This window comes from Bubalus bubalis, chromosome 23, assembly GCF_019923935.1.
Source record: "Bubalus bubalis isolate 160015118507 breed Murrah chromosome 23, NDDB_SH_1, whole genome shotgun sequence".
In the NCBI taxonomy this organism is placed as follows: Eukaryota; Metazoa; Chordata; class Mammalia; order Artiodactyla; family Bovidae; genus Bubalus; species Bubalus bubalis.
Window position 1 is genome coordinate 35,010,845 of NC_059179.1, and position 17,524 is coordinate 35,028,368.

A 17,524-nucleotide genomic window follows, 5' to 3' on the forward strand; every position below is an offset into this window, starting at 1 on the left:
TTTCCATGATCCAGCGGATGTTGGCAATTTGCTCTCTGGCTCCTCTGCCTTTTCTAAATCCAGCTTGAACAGCTGGAAGTTCACATATTGCTGAAGCCTGGCTTGGAGAATTTTGAGCATTACTTTGCTAGTGTGTGAGATGAGTGCAAATGTGCAGTAGTTTGAGCATTCTTTGGCATTGCCTTTCTTTGGGATTGGAATGAAAACTGACCTTTTCTGGTCCTGTGGCCACTGCTGACTTTCCAAATTTGCTGGCATATTGAGTGCAGCACTTTCACAGCATCATCTTTTAGGATTTGAAATAGCTTAACTGGAATTCACCTCCACTAGCTTTGTTCGTAGTGATGCTTCCTAAGGCCCACTTGACTTCGCACTCCAGGATGTCTAACTCTAGGTGAGTGATCACACCATAGTGACTATCTGGGTTATGAAGATCTTTTTTGTATAGTTCTTCTGTGTATTCTTGCCACCTTTTCTTAATATCTTCTGCTTCTGTTAGGTCCATACCATTTCTGTCCTTTATTGTGCCCATCTTTGCATGAAAAGTTCCCTTGGTATCCCAGGTGGCACTAGTGGAAACGAATCCACCTGCCTGCGCAGGAGATACAAGAAAACACAGGTTTGATCCCTGGGTCAGAATACAAAAAGCCACATGTGTATGATTCCACTTATATGAAATGTCCAGAATAGGTAAATAGAAAGCAGATTGGTACTTCCTGGGGGGCGATGGCAACCCACTCCAGTACTCTTGCCTGGCAAATCCCACGGACGGAGGAGCCGGGAGGCTGCAGTCCATGGGGTCGCGAAGAGTCAGACACGACTGAGAGACTTCCCTTTCACTTTTCACTTTCATGCGTTGGAGAAGGAAATGGCAACCCACTCCAGTGTTCTTGCCTGGAGAATCCCAGAGACAGGGGAGCCTGGTGGGCTGCCGTCTATGGGGTCACACAGAGTCGGACACGACTGAAGTGACTTAGCAGCAGCAGCTAGCAGAAGGGGTGAATGTGGAGTAACTGTTTAATGGGTACAGAGTTTTCTTTTGGGGTGATGATAATGTTTTGGAACTATATAGAGGTGATGGTTGGATGATGTTGTGAATGTACTTATCATTTGCTTTAAAATGGTTAATTTTATGAATTTCAATTAAAAAAAAATCTGTACCAACAAGTTTTGTCCTGCACTTAATTAAGCTGTAAACTTTAACCTGGTGAGGAGGTTTATGATAAATCTTTAACTGGCTATGGTCAGCCAGTATACTGGGCTCTTGCCAAAGAGGAAATCATACTTGAGTTTTACGTCAGTTTCTCAGATCCTGTACTCATTAGCCAACATCAGCTCATTGACTCTATTCCAAAGATAGGAAGAAGAAAAGAAGGGGTAGAATGTCAGTTTCAGTCTTTTCATCATGTGACCAGTCACTTAATACACACACAACTGAAGGTCACAGCAAGGGCAAACTGCAAGGAGGCTGCAGTCTGGAATGGGCCTTTTAGTTTTTAAATTTAACATTATGCTATTTTTGAGGTGCTTTTGTTTTAAATAGGTAGTACCTACACATGATTAATTTTTTTTCATACAATAAAAATAATTCCTTTCCTTCTGCATCTCTCAGGGACTCCTGCCTCTCTTCTGGAGAAAAGTACTAAGAGTAATTTCTCAATATCCTTCTGAGAACAGACTATAGGAATATACAACTATACCTATACACAACAATCCTTTGAACAGCTAAATCATTACTGCTGCTGAAAAGTTAAACTGGGGAAAAACCACTCTTCAATCATTAAAATTCTAGTTTTATTGATGAGCTGCCATTTATAAGATGTCTTATTACATAAAAGTCATATCTAATGAAATGAAAATAGCAAATAACACAATACCAGTAACTTTCCAACCCCTGAAACATTTTTTGTACCCATGTTCACTTTTTGTCCTGAGTTGGACCCATTTCCTACAAGTCAGGAACTTTTCTTCTTTTCTTGCAACTGAGATAATCCAGGTTCGGGTTAAATGAAAAAATAATGTCACTCTGGGATCTTTATGTCTGACTCCTAATTCTAAGAGATTTCAGTCTGAAAAATCTAACCATTAATGCTCCGTTTTGCAACATACCTTGTCCTTCTGCAATGAATCTCTGGCTACTATGTAAATGTCCAACTCTCAGTAATACAATCCACACCCAATAGAGCAATACTGGAACTTCCATGCCAGGTTAGCCTCTGTCCCTCGAGGCCAGGGCTGGCACCCTCAGCTCTCAGAGAGGTGAGGCCTGTCTCAACCTCACACTCAAAGTTGGGAAATAATCCCCTGACACTTCTACTTAAAAAAAAACAAACACATGATACCTGCATCAGCCAAATTATCTAAAGCAATAACTCCTTTCCCTTTTATAAAATAAGAGGAAACATTTGTAAACAAGATGAGAAGATGAATGTTTAATTCTGCCAACACCCCTTGCCCTCATGCACCCAGGCTGTACTATGTAATTTTTACAAAACCACAAGAGCCATGTCACCATCATCATTCATGTAGCATGCAGAACTCAACATTGTGGACCTAGGAGCTGAGATTGACTGCCTCAAAGGCTCTCATGGGATGGCAACAATTTACCCACTAAATGAACATTCATGTACTTGCTACATGCACACTGCTATTCATAGGGACAAAAAAAAAAAAAAAAAAAAACAAAATAAAATCAACAGTCCTTGTCATTAGGTAGCTCATAATCTGGTTGGAGAGATAAATGTACAAAGAACCAGTTGGGCTATACAGTAATGACCACCTCAGTAGAAATGCACAGCACAGTTTTGACCAGAACACATGTGAGCTGGCCCTGTAGCCAGGGGCCTAAGCAAATTCAAAGCTTTCAGCCTTGTGTGTGAGACACTCAAAAGAACAAATGATTTTTGACAAGAATACACATGAACAAAATGTTATGGGAAGAATTTATTAGAAATTATACATGTGCCTATAGCACTTAGAGCTAAATCCAGAAGCATGTCACCAAAATGTTAACAGAGGTGATCTCACTGTGATGGGGTTTCAGGTGATTTTTAATCTCCTTTTTTGTATGTTTCTGTAATATTTGTATTGTTTTATGATGAATATTTAAACCCATTCTAGAAGAGAAGATTGTTATTAGCTCTGTTCAGACATTAAGATGGCTTTGATTCAATTTCCAGAATATTTGTCTGGGGCTTTATGTGCTAGACCTTGTATAAAAGAGAAACACAGCAGGGTCCTTATCTTTAATGAGTTCATTATCTTGGTGGTGGAGGTGGGCACACATCTAAATAGTTAAAATGCGACAGACCACACATCAGTGTTTATTTCTTAACTGTGACAAACATATCATCCTAATCCATGGTGCTGGCTGTGTAATGAAGAGTTTGGCTGGTGCCTGAAACACAACAGGTGCGCAAAGAAATGTTCATTGAATAGACGAGTAACATCCATATCTTTCTTTGACATCACCTTTTCATTCATCTTTCTCACCTTTTCTCATAGCCACTGCCACAATCAATGGTCTCCTCAGCTCTGATCACTGAGGCCAAATCACTGGTTTTGCACACCACCATTGCCGTCACTGGCTCAGCGGTAAAAAATCCACCTGCGATGCAGGAGGAGGCTTGGAGACATGGGTTTGATCCTTGGGTCAAGAAGATGCCCTGGAGAAGGAAACGGTAACCCACTCTGGTAAACTTGACTGGAAAATCCCATGGACGAAGGAGCCTGGCAGGCTACAGCCTATGGGGTCACAGAAGAGTTGGGAACGACTGAGTGACTAAGCAACAATTGCCATCACCACCTTAATCTTTCTGAAACATTGCTTTCCGCTGGTCATCCTCCAGGCTAAGCCAAGCTCCACATTGCCAAGCTCCTCAAGGCCTACAGAGGCCTGGTCCCCTCGCTCCAACTTTCCAACTTCTCTTCTCAGAAGGTGGAAGGACAAAGTCTTTGTCTGGGTCCCCCAAGTGCTGTTTTAATAAGTACCCTCCCCACATTAATACTGTTCACCCATGTAGTATCTTATTTAATTCTCATAACAACCCTTAAGAGTAACTATTATCCAATTTTCAGATGCGAACCTGAAGGTTCTGAGACAAAGAGTAACTTGCCCATGACTCCATGTCTAGGAGAAGGCAGGACCAGGAGTCCAAGCCAGGCTCTGGAATACAGAGGCCACATTCTAAACTGTTAGGTTATGCACTCTCTTTCTGTTCCATTCCGATTCTAAATTATCTCCAAGCTCAAGTTCTAGTCTCATAACTTCCTTAAGGGACGATGGTCAACATCTGGATGAGCTTATTAGGTGTCATGCATCTTTTAAGTACTTTCACTTATATAAATCCCCACAACAACCCAATGAGAAAGGAACCATTATTGTTTCCCATTTTATAGACAAAGAAATGCAGGTAGAGATTGAGTTCTCAAGGTCACACAGCATTGTAGAACAGGGATAAACACTATCAATCTGTCCAGAACCATACTCCTTAGCAGTGCCCTGCCAAGCCTCCTCTGCCACCCTATCCTCCAGCAAGAAAGTGTCTCAAGAAAGGGGGGCTGATCTGTTTTGGAGACTCTGCCATAAGACATATCACCATGAGCCAAAATCTAACAATCCATGGATTGTTTGTATGCATGTGTTCCTGCCTTCATTGGTTTCACATATTGATAGAAAATATCAGATGAACAGAAAAGCCAGCCACTGTGAACACAAGAGTGAAAAAAAAAAAGCACAGTCACAAAAAATTGAGACTGTCCTACACAAAAATTCATGTCATTGCCTAACTAGTAGTTCTTGTTTTATAAATATTCAGTACTTTTATCTGTTCACTTATTTAATCGCACAAGGTAGGTCCCTATCGCCATCCCATTGTACAAATGAGAGCCTGAAGGATGGAGAGGTAAGGAGATGACTAGAGTCAGAGCGTGACCCAGGCAGTCAGACGCCAGCATCAGATCATCACCACTCCACCTACAGTCTCAGCAGACAAGCCCGCTCAACCCACAGATGCTTTTTTGAGAAAGAACATAGATAGGAGAAAAATTATAGTGCAACTATTAAAAGCTATTGCACCAAATAGAAAAGTGAAATAATTGAAAAATTCATCCTCCCCTTTGAAAACATGTGCGTGACGGTTTATCTGAAAAGATTTCTATTCAGTCCGAGTAGACCATTGCTCCAATACCTGTGGGAGTTCCAACCACAGTCGGAACCATGACAGCGCTGTACAGGGTGGGTAAAGGGGAGGAAGATGGCTTTGGATGTGTATGTGTGTGGGTGCTCATCGCATCAATCTGCCAAACCCACACACAATCAGACACGAGTCAGCCACCCTCTGAAATGGAAAGGGTGATTGTAGACAGCAACCCACTTCTGCTCGGATGCCTGAAATAGACCGGAGCTGTGCAAGAAGCAACATCCAAACCCAATTCCCTGCCCTCTAGATCGTCACACGTCGACTCTCCCTCACATGGCTCCATAACCCATGAGAACCTGTCCCTCAATTACTGGGAGATACAGGAAAATGGAGTGGAGTTAGGCTTTACAGGAATGTCAATAACCTTCTGGAAGAGTGTCATGCTCTCTGGACATACATTTCCATTTCTAAAGTATGAATCAGCTAGACATGGGCAACTGATTTTTTTCCTTAACAGTAAAAGCAGTCTAATGAATGGTCATCATAACCCTGCGAGGCAACATTTACTATTATCTCCATGATATATAATGTTTGTTGCTTATTGCATTAGATTGTATGAAGCAAAAGTTTTAACTAATTCAAGGGCAATCATCTTTCAATGAAGGTAGTGTGTGTCTAGGAATCACTTCCTGATGGTTTTCATTCACCAAACCTTGCTACACCAGGGAGGCAACCGTGGCACACAGAAAGCGCATAGCCTTTGGAGGCAGACACTCAGGGAAATCTGCGGACAAGTCAGATCACTGCTCCAAAGCTCAGCAACTCATCTTTGGAAGTCAGAGAGATACCACACTGTGAGATAAATATCAGGGATGGTAACGTGGCATCTGGAGCCTGGGTTCATATCCCAGTATCACCATTGTGTGATCTTGGGCAAATTATTTAACCTCTAAAGAAGCTGAAGTTGAATGATTCTATGAAGACCTACAAGACCTTCTAGAACTAACACCCAAAAAAGATGTCCTTTTCATTACAGGGGACTGGAATGAAAAGTAGGAAATCAAGAAATACCTGGAGTAACAGGCAAATTTGGCCTTGGAGTACAGAATGAAGCAGGGCAAAGGCTAATAGAGTTTTGCCAAGAGAACATACTGGTCATAGCAAACACCCTCTTCCAACAGCACAAGAGAAGACTCTACACGTGGACATCACCAGATGGTCAATACTGAAATCAAATTGATTATATTCTTTACAGCCAAAGATGGAAAAGCTCTATACAGTCAGCAAAAAAAAAAAAAAAAAGACTGGGAGCTGACTATGGCTCAGATCATGAATTCCTTATTGCCAAATTCAGACTTAAATTGAAGAAAGTGGGGAAAACCACTAGACCATTCAGGTATGACCTAAATCAAATCCCTTACAATTATACAGTGGATGTGAGAAATAGATCCAAGGGATTAGATCTGATAGACAAGAGCACCTAAAGAACTATGGACGGAGGTTCCTGACATTGTACAGGAGGCAGGGATCAAGACCATCCCCATGGAAAAGAAATGCAAAAAAGCAAAATGGCTGTCTGGGGAGACCTTACAAATACCTGTGAAAAGAAGAGAAGTGAAAAGCAAAGGAGAAAAGGAAAGATATAAGCATCTGAATGCAGAGCTCCAAAGAATAACAAGGAGAGAAAGAAAGCCTTCCTCAGCGATCAATACAAAGAAATAGAGGAAAACAGCAGAATGGGAAAGACTAGAGATCTCTTTAAGAAAATTAGAGATACCAAGGGAACACTTCATGCCAAGATGGGCACAATAAAGGACAGAAATGGCAAGGACCAAACAGAAGCAGAAGATATTAAGAAGAGGTGGCAAGAATACACAGAAGAACTGTACAAAAAAGATCTTCACGACCAAGATAATCACGATGATGTGATCACTCACTCAGAGCCAGACATCCTGGAGTGCGAAGTCGAGTGGGCCTTAGGAAGCATCACTACGAACAAAGCTAGTGGAGGTAATGGAATTCCAGTTGAGCTATTTCAAATCCTAAAAGATGATGCTGTAAAAGTGCTGCATTCAATATGTCAGCAAATTTGGAAAGCTCAGCAGTGGCCACAGGACTGGAAAAGGTCAGTTTCATTCCAATGCCAAAGAAAGCTCAAACTACTGCACAATTGCACCCACCTCACATGCTGATAAAGTAATGCTCAAAATTCTCCAAGCCAGGCTTCAACAGTGTGTGAATCATGAACTTCCAGATGTTCAAGCTGGGTTTAGAAAAGGCAGAGGAACCAGAGATCAAATTGCCAACATCCCTTGGATCATCGAAAAAGCAAGAGAGTTCCAGAAAAACATCTATTTCTGCTTTATTGACTATGCCAAAGCCCTTGACTATGTGGATCACAACAAACTGTGGAAAATTCTGAAAGAGATGGGAATACCAGACCATCTGACCTGCCTCTTGAGAAACCTGTATGCAGGTCAGGAAGCAACAGTTAGAACTGGACATGAAACAACAGACTGGTTCCAAATAGGAAAAGGAGTACGTCAAGGCTGTATACTGTCACCCTGCTTATTTAACTTCTATGCAGAGTACATCACGAGAAATGCTGAGCTGGATAAAGCACAGCTGAAATCAAGATTGCCAGGAGGCATATCAATAACCTCAGATATGCAGATGACACCACCCTTATGGCAGAAAGGGAAGAGGAACTAAAGAGCCTCTTGATGAAAGTGAAAGAAGAGAGTGAAAAAGTTGGCTTAAAACTCAACATTCATAAAACTAAGATCATGGCATCTGGTCCCATCACTTCATGGCAAATAGATGGGGAAACAGTGGAAACAGTGAGAGATTTCATTTTGGGGAGCTCCCAAATCACTGCAGATGGTGACTGCAGCCATGAAATTAAAAGACACTTGCTCCTTGGAAGAAAAGTTATGACCAACCTAGACAGCATATTAAAAAGCAGAGACAGTACTTTGCCAATAAAGGTCCATCTAGTCCAAGCTACGGTTTTCCCAGTAGTCATGTATGGATGTGAGAGTTGGACCATAAAGAAGGCTGAACGCTGAAGAATTGATACTCTTGAACTGTAGTGCTGGAGAAGACTCTTGAGAGTCCCTTGGACAGCAAGGAGATCCAACCAGTCCATCCTAAAGGAAATCGGTCCTGAATATTCACTGGAAGGACTGATGCTGAAGCTGAAACTCCAATACTTTGCCCACCTGATGTGAAGAACTGACTCATTTGAAAAGACCCTGATGCTGGGAAAGATTGAGGGCAGGAGGAGAAGGGGATGACAGAGGATGAGATGGTTGGATGGCATCACTGACTCAATGGACATGAGTTTGAGTAAACTCTGGAAGTTGGTGATGGACAGGGAGGCCTGGCATGTCCATGGGGTTGCAAAGAGTCAGACACGACTGAGTGACTGAACTGAACTGTGGCCCTTTGTTTCTTCATCTGTGAAAAGAAGATAGTGCCAGCCTTTAGGGTGGTCATGAGAATTAAATAAGTTCAAATTTGTAGACCAGCTATGCAATGCCTGATCACATGAGTACTATGTGAATGTTTGAAGAAGACAATAAAATAAATATAAAAGTGAGAAGAATTATTATAATGTGGAAGGAAGCACCAAGCAGGGTGCACAAGATATCATAGGCATCCCACTGGGAGTTCTCCCTAAATCAGAGCAATACAGACATGGCAGCCCCTTACAGAGTAAGCACAAATGGAGGCTGTTTTGTGTAAATTCTCATCACATTATTAACTTGTCTTCTGTTGATCACTCTTTACTTCTTCTCTCCTTCTCTCACTGTCTTCGCCTCCTATTCAGTGACGATGGAAAACCAGCCACAGAATGTGAAATAAAATTTCAGTTCAGAAGTGCAAACATTTTTGAAAGAACATTTCAAAGCAAAAAGAAGACCTTGGCTCTCTAATTTCATCACCACTGTGAACATATCAAAGAAGGGTTTCTTTTTTTTTTTTGCTTTCCTTTAGGAAGCTTTGCCAAGTTAAGAAATTTAAAAAAAAATTAGAATCAAAGTAAAATCAGGATAGTTTTAAGGGCATTTCTTAAAGAATTGCGAAGAACCATGTACTGTAATTATGTTCCAATGAATTTTAGAAACTTGCTGAAAATTCCCTTGCTGTTGTATTTGTGTGCCTGTCTCTTTTGGGTATTTTTGCATGCGTGTATCCATATATAAGAGTTCTCTTTTTGACAGACACTCACACCCACATGTTCCAGAAATGCTATTTGAGTACTTATCTAAATAGATGAGTACTTGTTGAAAATAAAAATGTTCTGACCAAAAGAGCAGCACAGAGAAAAGGATTTCATCCATTGAGAGCAAAGGAGAAAAAAAAAAAAATAGGATTTGGACCAATAATTTGTATGTATACAATAAATGTCAAATATAACATTAGAAATGTAATGAATTTGAGTATGATACATTTTTACACTTAGAATTTTAATTGCTTTTTTATGTGCATAATGACTATTCATATAAAAGAAAATATAGGTAAAGCAAAACCAGGTTTAATAAAAATCAGAATAACCATTGTGGTGGAGTTATGATTAGAAATATGTTCCCAAAAACTACATGAAGGAAAAGGACCAAAAGCCTTCAAAAATATCTTGGTTCTATTTCTTAAACCGAACAAAGAGGAGTCTTGGATGAAACAAAGACAGCCCCAAGCCAGGAGTCAGGAGACCTGGCTCTAACAAGCTACCTATGATTGGGTAACTTGTGTGACTTTGGGCCCGAATTTCCTCACCTACCGGGACATACAGTTGGACTAAAGGACTGCACAGAGTCTGCGGACACAGTCGTCCCTATTCTAAGCCTCTCTTATAGCTGTCATCCGATCCTGGGACTCATGCAACCTTCTTTTTCTTTGCTTTTCTTTTTTAAAGTTTTTTTTTTTTTTTTCCAATGTGGACCATTTTTAAAGCCTTTATTGAATTTGTTACAATATGGCTTGTGTTTATGTTTAGATTCTTGGCCAAGAGGCATGTGGAATCTTAGCTCCCTGACCAGGGATTGAACCTGCACCCCCTGCATTGGAAGGTGAAGTGTTAACCACTGCACTGCCAGGCAAGTCCCAATCCTCTTTTCCTTAACCATACTGAAGAATTCCTTCAATGTTTACGGTAACATACTTTCAAAGCAAGCCCTCTCAATCAAGGGGGTCGGGGTGCCTGTTCTCACCCCAGGTCACCTTCCCGATGACCTTCATAGGCAGAGTAGGTAACAAGAGTGAAGGACCTGAGACTCTCTAGTGGTCTAGGACTGTGCTCTGTTTGGTGGCCCTTATCCTACCCAGGCTGCTGTTATTTAACCAGAGGGCAGATAAATCCACATGCTAAGGATCTGATCATGTGTATTGAATAAGATGCACTAATACATTTCTTTCTTTCTTTTTTCCCAATGGTCAAAATCCAATTTCTATGCAAATGCTTTTGGGTCATAACATTCTTATTTTTAACAGGTATAAATCTACTTTAACAGGAAGATTTGGAATCGCTGTTATAAATGACACAAAATTCCTCCAGAGCAGAAGAGGCTTATCTCATTCTTAGGTGCTGAGACTGGCAGGGCTTCAAGGCATGTGTTTCCAAGGACAGGCACAATCCACAGAAACGGCAAACCTCTAGTCCATGTCCTAATGCCCCAGGAAGGAGTGGGAAGGAGAGCTTGGTGCTCTGAGTTCAGAATCCCTCTCAGTTCATCGTGAAATGACCTACTCAATGTTATTTACTAGAAGAAATACTTCAATTGGCCACTGTTTTTACTTGGAGGGAAGTTGGTTTTCTTTGGATTCCTATAGGTCAGACAAGCCCTTGTCATCAAAAATCACAAATCCCATGGTGTATGGACAGCTTGTCCCCATATTTCTTCAGATCTATCCTTAGGTAACAAGAGAGGTTTCTCAGATTGCCCCATACAAACATAGACCCATTGCCCTGCTTTTTCTCCCTGTGTTAATCTTCTGTGCATACTAGATATATTTGTACCTCTATTTATTGTCTATCTAACCCACTAAAAAATAAACTTCCTAAGGATGTTGAGTACGTTTTGTTCACTCTATATCTCCAGTGCGAGCAACATGCATTGTACGTGCTCAGAAAATTATCCATTTGGTGAATAAATGTCAGAAACCCTCCAGGTGGGAGACTTCCCCAGCAGTCTAGTGGTTAAGACACCGCCTTCCAACGCAGGGGGAGTGGGTTTGATCCCTGGTCAAGGGTGTGGCCAAAAAATTAAAAAATACATAACCAACAAGGACTTACTGTAAATAAATAAATAAATAATTAAAAAAGGGAAAAAAAAATTCTCCAAGGGAATAAAGAATAGTTGAGGATGGCAAGGAATAATTTAAGAGTTAGCATAAACCACCACATTCACTCAAGGCACAGTGGGGATAACTTTTTAACACACAGCAATATCAGTCACATCATCACTAAATGCGCTCACAGTTTAACTTCATGCCCAGAGAGGGGCACTTTTGATGTAACACATTATAATTCTTTTTCCTTCATTTACCATCAAAATGCACAGTTGAATGTCCAATTCTCTTTCTTTTCTTTTGAAAGAAGGGAGACACCTCTCTCTGCATTGCCTTTAGTGAAGGCTTCTCCACACATCACATTTTACAATGAAAATGCCTTAAATAGGCCTACTCTTGACTCCGGCTACCAGAGTTTCTCAGAAGGGAAGGTACCTCCCTAAGCTGCCTTTGAGGAATGAAGGAATTCATGTCAACAGGTGGCTGGGGTACTTACTGCCAGAGCAGGAGGCTTCTTTAGGGCTGGAAGACATCGGCTGTGCGCAGAGCTGGCAAAGGCAGTCTCTCCCATTGAACGTGACTCGGTCTCCGGGTGGAAACGGGCGCCTGGAAAGACATTGCCCTCAAGGTTATTGTGGCAATTTCATCCCTTTCCCTCACTCCTTCTGCTTTGCTGTCCAGTGCCAATTCATTACTTGGAGGAGCACCAGCCAAAACGTCTGAAATGCAGTCTGAACCAAGCCGGCCAGCTGGATCCAGTCCAAACAAACAAACATGCCTCATTTTAAGAGGAAAGAAGAATGCACAGCTTCTACAGGCAACCAGATAGTAAATGAAACCATTTACCTCCACTCCTTAGTGGAGGGACGTTCTGGCAGGTCACCTAGCAGGGCACACACAGTAAAATTTTCCACTTCCAAATTGAAATACTACCATGAAGAAATGTTTGACATGTCATGAATTCCTATTCAAGCTTAAGGTGCCTCCAAGAGAACTGGTAATACAGGGCAAACATTAATTCTTCACATTCCCTAGACCTAAATGATAACGATGCTGAATTAGACATTGTCGTGCAGTGGGCAAAATGAATACCTCACATTGATAGGGACTCAGTCCCTTATAAACCTGGATTAAATATGAAAATGCTGTTAATATCTGTTTAAAAATTAGTATTCACTTCCTTTCAGAGAATATTTCCTTTCACATTAATGAAAGTGAAAGTCGCTCAGTCTTGTCTGACTCTTTGTGACTCCATAGACTATAGAGTCCATGGAATTCTCCAGGCCAGAATACTGGAGTGGGTAGCATTTCCCTTCTCCAGGGGATCTTCCCAACCCAGGAATCGAACTGGGGTCTCCTGCACTGCAGGCGATTCTTTACCAACTGTGCTATCATATTTGTTTAAAAATTAGTATTTGCTTCCTTTCAGAGACTATTTCCTTTCACATAAGACATTCATCAATAAATAACAGCACATTTTTTTCAAAAACATTGCCTTCTGCAGGTATGTTATGTTTCTTCTCCTCCCGGCAGGCAGATAACTTTAAAAAAATAAGTCATTAATTAATAGCCATACGACAGTTTCCATGCCGTCTCACTTGCCATTGGCCAATTTGCCAATGATCTTCAACATGAATTTTCATATGTGTGATTCTGTCAGTTAGGAAATTTAAAATTCATAAACATCCCCACCCATCTGAGTCAGAAGCAAATTCAGGCTTCTGGACATGAATTTTATGTTCACAGGTACTTTAAGTTGCCCTTCATCACCTAACAGTTGGTGATTAATCGTCCTGCACACAGAGGTTGTGAAACTGGGTTTAAAACAACTCCACAAATGTGCTTGGTGCCAGTCATCAAGGAGAGCTTTAAATCACACCCCTAAATTTTAGAAGTGCTGGGTTGAGGCGGTCTCCTGGTGCCATGTTATTTTCCATCGCTCAGATAAAGCCCAGAGAGGGTAAGTGACTAGGGAGAAACATGCCACAGGCAGGGGTGGGAGGTGTCCACCAACCCAGAACTTGCTCTCTCTTCAACAATCAAGGTCACACTCTGGTGGGTGCCAGCCAGCCTATCAATTCACACTCATGGGTTAAAGCCAAACAAACCTCCAGCCTCCTCTGTAACAAGGCCATCAGGAAGCGAAGGGTCTGTCGATATAATAAGCATAGTTTCTTTGCCTCTTCAGGGCCAGGGCCAGAAGGAGGCTAGCAAGGCACTCAGGATACAGCATTTAAAGAGGTCCCCACTCTCAGGAGGACCGCATGACCTGGGAGTGAGCACCCCATTTAAAGTGTGTGCCCAGGCACCTCCCTGGCCTCACCCTAGTCCGGCCCCTGTGTCTGATTTAGGCTTATATTTCTAGACTTGAACCCCATACAGATCCACCATAGAACAAACCAGAGTCCAGTTCTCAACAAGGGGCAAGATGCTCTGAATTTTGAATTCTGTTATTTCATAAAGGATCCCTTTCATTTTCCTAAGTCCTCTGCCTACATGAGTTCACTTCCTCCTGTTATTTGCATGAATGTTTGTGATAGAAAGAGAGTTGGATTTAGAGTCTGAACATGTGAGTTCAAATATTGGCTTTGTGATATGAAGGACTGGGAAAATCCCTTAGACTCTGGGTCTCAAAGTCACTCCTAAGTAGGGATAGGAATTGCTGATTGACCTCACAGAATTGTTGAAAGGGTTAAATTAATTTCTACATGAATGCAATTTGTAAGTTGTAAAGGTGGCCTCCCAAGTAGGAAGAATTGGTGTCATTAGGCAGCACCAGCAACTTAGACCATCAGTAGCAGGCACCTCTCTGTTGGCTCAAACCTCCAGAGACAGGGCTATAGCTGATGACTGTTTGTCCATCATTACCAACCTGAAGCAATGATCTCTCAGGGCCAAGATCAGGAAGGCTCTTAGAGTTTACCTGGGCCAGGGCCTTCTAACCTTTTAAAAAATTTTTTAATTGTAGGATAATTGCTCCATGATTTTGTGCTGGCTTCTGCCACACAATCACACAAATTAGCCACAAGCATACATACATATGTCCCCTCCCTCTTGAACCTCCCCCCACCCGCACCTCATCCCACCCCTCTAGGCTGTCACAGGGTACCCCATTGAGCTCCTTGTGTTAATACATAGAAACAGATATTTTTAAAAGACCCTTCCTAAGCTCCAACCTGGTGATCTGTGACAACCTAGAGGGGTGGGGTGAGCTGGAGTTGGGGAGTAGGAGGGAGGTTTAAGAGGGAGGGGACACATGTATACTTATGCTGGATTTGAGTTGCTGTATGACAGAAATCAATGTGACATTGTAAAGCAATTATCCTCCAATTAAGAAAGGAAAAAAAGAGACCCTCCCTTGGGGATTCCAGTGACCACCCAGGTTTGGGGAATCAGTTTTATCTAATCCACAGCCTCTCATCTTACAGACAAGACAACTGCCATGGAAAAGTTAGCTCACAGAGGTCTCAAACCAGCTCAGAAAAGAGGACCAGAAACAGGGCTTCCTGAATGCCAGCCCAGAGTTCTCAACCAGACTGTGGGCGGCAGCTTGAATAGGGAGAGGTCAAAAGGAAACTTTGCTGTTGATTAAATACAGAAAAAATTCAGCTCATTAACCCAGAATTTTAAAATTATGACTTAAAAATATATAATTGAGAAATGACCTAATAGCTACAAAAAGTTACTAAAGTAATTTGATTATGAATATTTCATCTAAATCTTATTATGATTCATCCAACGAGTATTATCTGGTTAATTAATTGTATAAAATCAAATTTACCATTCTAGAGTTTACATTTCTCTGGCCTAAAAACAGGAAATACTGGAAAATAAAATGAACTGAACTACAGTTTTTACAAAAGCATAGCAAAATTGAACACATATGATCAACATCATACCAAAAGGCATGGAATTACTCGATCAATATGGGTCAACTAGTTAAATTCCCTCTTCTCTCTGATTGACCATTTTAATCAAGCTGCTTTGTGAAATAAAGATTTAACCTTGGTTGATGATAGGTGCTTAGAGAGGAGGGGTTGACAACTTTTCCCCTGAAAGATCAGATTGTAAATATTTTTTTAGACTGTGCAGATCATAAGGTTTCTATCTCAACTACTCTACCACTGTCACTTGGAAGCAGTCATAGACAATATATATAAACACATGGGCATGGCTGTGTTCCAATAAAACTTTATTTACAAAACAGGTCTAATTTGATCCTTAGCTCTCCCTGGCTATAGAGCAAATGAGATAATTTTACACACCCACACCCACACACGTAAGAGCTGATACTTCCAAATAAGCTTCATCTTTCCAAGTATTTATGCCATCTCCTCCCATGTTTCCACTGCTCAAAATGTCTCAACACCTGGGGCTGCTTTCAGATTCGGCTCCCAGCCACTTAAGATCAGTCGCACTATTTAGTGGAGGACATTCCATATAAAGTTTCCTAACTAAATTACTTTTTAACTAAGCCTGATAATACAGTAGGAAAACAAAAACATCTAAAAGTGCATCAGAAAAAAATATATACAGAGAAATATACGATATCACTTATATGTAGAATCTAAAAAAAATGATACAAATGAATTTATTTACAAAAACAGAAACAGGCTCAGACACATACAGAACGAACATGGTTATCAAAGGGGAAAGGAGAGGGGAAAGATAAATTAGGAGTTTGCAATTAGCAGATACAAACTACTATATATAAAATAGATAAACATAAAGGTTCTACCATACAGCACAGGGAACTATATTCAATAACTTATAATAATCTATAATGGAAGAGAACATGAAAAATAATGCATATAATATAAATAATAAATATAGTGTATATATACAACATAAAAAATACATATATAATATAATATATATATATATATATATATATATGAAGAAAGTGTGTTAGTCACTCAGTCATGTCCAACTCTTTGTGACCCCATGGACTGTATGTAGCCTGCCAGGCTTCTCAGTCCATGGAATTCTCCAGGCAAGAATACTGCAGTGGGTTGCCATTTCCTTCTCCAAGGCATCTTCCTGACCCAGGGATTGAACCTGGGTCTCCACATTGCAGGCAGATTCTTTACCACCTGAGCCGCCAGATAAATAACATATATAATATATAGAGATATAACTGAAACATTTTGTTGTATACCTGAAACTAACACAACATTATAAATCAACTATACATCAGTAAACATAATTTTTTTAAAGGAAAAATATTAAGACTAAGTACAACTCAAGACCAAAGCGCAGATTCCATTCCAAGCTCTGAGAGCAGAATCCAACACTTCCCTGTTGGCAGAAGCCACACTTACTTGCAGATCGTGCAGGCAAAGCAGTTGGGATGGTAGGTCTTGCCCAGGGCGGTCACCACCTCTCCTTCCACAAACTCCCCGCAGCCATGGCATCGTGTGCCATACATCCTCTGGTAGTCCAGGGTGCAGAGATACTCCCCGTTCTTTATGAAGAAGCCCCCTTGGGCCAGGTCACAGCCGCACACTGTGGACAGACAAGTTCACATCTGGTCACAAGCTGCCAAGCTACTGGGCAGCATCGCCTTCTACCGCATGCTGCTAACTTACTCTATGATCTCAGCAGTATGGGGTTCGGGGTGGGGAGGACTGGTACAAAGAGCTATTTATTGTTGGGCTCCAAGTTCTCTCTTGCCTCCCTCCCCCTTTGTTTCCCTTCCCTTCGGGAGCTTTGCAATATCTCATGCAAGTAAAATCCATTGGCTAGGTCTCAACAGCCTTTGCGATACATCTAAGATTCAGAGATAATCAGTCTTTGATGGAAAGATACCTTTGGGTCATGCTGTCTCTAATAGGAACAAAACTGTCTCTGGCAGTGCTATTTAGGAAAGATAGACACTGCTTGCCCACACAACTGCTTGGTTTGGCCTAAACTGTTACTGAGCTGAGTAATAAATTCCCACTCTACCAAAAGCAGGAGCTGAAATGTCCAGTGTCTATTTTTTCACACTCTGGAAATACTTTCCCATAGTCGTAAAACATTCAGGCATTTAATTTTCTCTTGGTGCAGCAAATAGGATAAGTCCATTATTTATATATTAAAGACTGAGATAA

At 41.1% G+C, this 17,524-nt stretch overlaps 1 protein-coding gene across 20 annotated transcripts in view; it reads right to left on the reverse strand.

Moving 5' to 3' along the window:
- The window catches only part of ABLIM1 (actin binding LIM protein 1), a 329,328-nt gene that overhangs the window by 117,938 nt on the left and 193,866 nt on the right, over positions 1–17,524 (reverse strand). For all 20 annotated transcript variants that reach the window (XM_044935300.2, XM_044935296.2, XM_044935298.2 and 17 more), the window contains 2 exons: positions 16,754–16,937; positions 11,929–12,038 (listed from right to left, as the gene is read on the reverse strand). In XM_044935300.2, coding sequence (XP_044791235.1) covers positions 11,929–12,038; positions 16,754–16,937 — 294 coding nt within the window. The remainder of the gene's footprint in view (positions 1–11,928; positions 12,039–16,753; positions 16,938–17,524) is intronic.